Below are 2,500 nucleotides of genomic sequence, written 5' to 3'. Positions count from 1 at the left end.
CTTCTTTAGACAATTATCATTTTCCCGTATTGCTTTAGTTTTAATATCAGCATCATTACTTTCCTCTGTTAAAACATTTTTAATTCGACCTACGAGTCCATCAGGTCATCATGCCTAATTCTGCCAATTTACCCAGATTAACCCATTAAGACCTGGAACTGTGTCATTTTTAGATTTGAGCTGAAAAGCATTATTTTACACTTTGGGCTATTCAAAAATAGCAGATATACAAGCTCATAGCGCGGCACCGAGTGCCGCGCTATGAGCTTGTAGATCTGCTATTTTTGAAAAATCGTGAAAATGTGTGCAAATCTTTGAATATATATATTTTTAAAGTGAACATTTTTAACTCAAATCTTTGCTTCTGGGGGGTCCCTGGAACAAAATATTTTGATGGGGGTCCGCGGCCAAATACATATCATTTTGGGGGTCCTTGACATGATAAAGATTGAGCACCACTGATATAGAAACATAGGTTTTTCAGAATACTGTTGAGATTTAGGAGACATGTAGAATCGGCTTCAGGTCTTAATGGGTTAAGTAAAAGGCCACCAGATTAAGTTTTAACTGTTCATTATTGGACTTGGAATTCAGCATTCTGTGAGCCATTTCAGTCTGAGCTATCTCACTTGCATGTATTTAAGTGGCACTGTCTCCTGTTTGTGTTTAAACGGTGTAACTGGTTGCATCTTAGTGTTGCAATCAGTTGCAGCTGTTGATGCCGTGCTCATACAGACAGACACACAAACGTACATATGGACAAACACACTCGGTCACTTGCTGGATCGGTTGGCACCGCTCCAAAAAGAATATATATATATATTTCAAAAGATTTTCATTTTCCTTCTTCACAATTATTCATGAACATTAACAACAACCACACCAAGCCTCAGATGAGCCTCAGACTCAATCCAAGGGCTTCCTTTGGTCCTTTTTGACCAAAATCTCAAGATATTTACATGGTTCAAACAGCAGCGCAGTGTGTGTGTGTGTGTGTGTGTGTGTGTGTGTGTGTGTGTGTGTGCGTGTGCGTGTGTGTGTGTATTGCTATACTTGTGAGGACCAAGTATAGTAGAATTTGAAGACTAGAAGTCTACATTGTGATGTGAAGAAGTCTACATTGTGATGACCGTTTTGGCAAAATATATATTTATTTTAAATGACATTCATAAAATGGCTGTCCTAAAGTGTTGATGTCCTCACAAGTATAGTACTACAAACGTGTGTGTGTGTGTGTGTGTGTGTGTGTGTGTGTGTGTGTGTGTGTGTGTGTGTGCGCGCGCGCGCACACGTGCGCACGGCGTGCACACGTTGCGTGTCGCTCCTTACCCGCGTGGACGAAGTAAGCCAGGTACAGGTCCAGCTCCTTGACCGACACCCCGATGTGGTGCGGCTGGACGCACAGCCCCGGGTTCGAGCACTGCGGCGACTTGACCAGCCGCTCGCCGTCCGTGCTCTCCAGCGGGATGCCTTTGAACAGGATGACCATCACCAGGTCCAGGCGCCACACCTTGTCGGCCTGGCGGAGGCAGTCGATGCGCCGCATCTTGCCCTTCTGGTCCGGGTTGGAGAGCACGCAGCACGGCGCCTTCTTGCCCGTCACGCTCAGCACGAAGTCCTCGCGGAACTCGGGCCGGATGTCCTTCCTGAGCTTGGCCAGGAGGCGGGACGCCCACTTCTGCTTGACCTCGGGCTTCTCGCCCAGCAGCTCGTCCTTCACGGCGCGCTCCTCCTCCTTGGACATGCGCTTCTCGTGCTTCTTGAAGTACTTCCTCTTCCGGGCCTGCAGGTTGAACCAGGTGTAGGCGAACGCACGCACGTGAGGGAGCAGGGCCTCGATGAACGGGTGGAACTCGTCCTGTGTGGAGAGAGAGAGAGAGAGAGAGAGAGAGAGAGAGAGGTTAGTCTCTGTAGGCGAACGCCCGCACGTCTCTTCTGGAGTCTCTGGAGATGAGAGACGTGAGGGAGCAATAAGGCCTCCATGAGAGGATGGAATTCATCCTGTTAGAGAGAGAGAGAGAGAATGTGAGGCGGAGAGAGAGGGAATGGGAAAGGGGGAGAGAGAGAGAAAGAGAGAGAGAGAGAGAGAAAGGGACAGAGAGACAGAGAGAAAGAGACAGAGAAAGGGGGAGAGAGAGAGAAAGAGAGAGAGAGAGAGAGAAAGGGACAGAGAGACAGAGAGAAAGAGACAGAGAAAGGGGGAGAGAGAGAGAAAGGGACAGAGAGAAAGGGGGAGAGAGAGAGAAAGGGACAGAGAGACAGAGAGAAAGGGGGAGAGAGAGAGAAAGAGACAGAGAGAAAGGGGGAGAGAGAGAGAAAGAGACAGAGAGACAGAGAGAAAGGGGGAGAGAGAGAGAAAGAGACAGAGAGAAAGGGGGAGAGAGAGAGAAAGAGACAGAGAGAAAGGGGGAGAGAGAGAGAAAGAGACAGAGAGACAGAGAGAAAGAGACAGAGAAAGGGGGAGAGAGAGAGAAAGGGACAGAGAGACAGAGAGAAAGAG

The 2,500-nt window shown here is 48.1% G+C and overlaps 1 protein-coding gene across 1 annotated transcript in view; it reads right to left on the bottom strand.

Moving 5' to 3' along the window:
- Positions 1–2,500, bottom strand: part of nfia (nuclear factor I/A) — a gene marked incomplete at its 5' end in the record, with an annotated part of 66,038 nt that overhangs the window by 36,283 nt on the left and 27,255 nt on the right. Inside the window, 1 exon segment of the mRNA XM_084066255.1 lies at positions 1,311–1,858. Coding sequence (XP_083922381.1) covers positions 1,311–1,858 — 548 coding nt within the window.

The sequence above is a fragment of the Gymnoscopelus microlampas genome (genome assembly GCF_963454915.1).
Source record: "Gymnoscopelus microlampas genome assembly, chromosome: 9".
Classification (NCBI taxonomy): Eukaryota; Metazoa; Chordata; class Actinopteri; order Myctophiformes; family Myctophidae; genus Gymnoscopelus; species Gymnoscopelus microlampas.
This window is presented reverse-complemented; position numbering and strand designations above follow the sequence as displayed.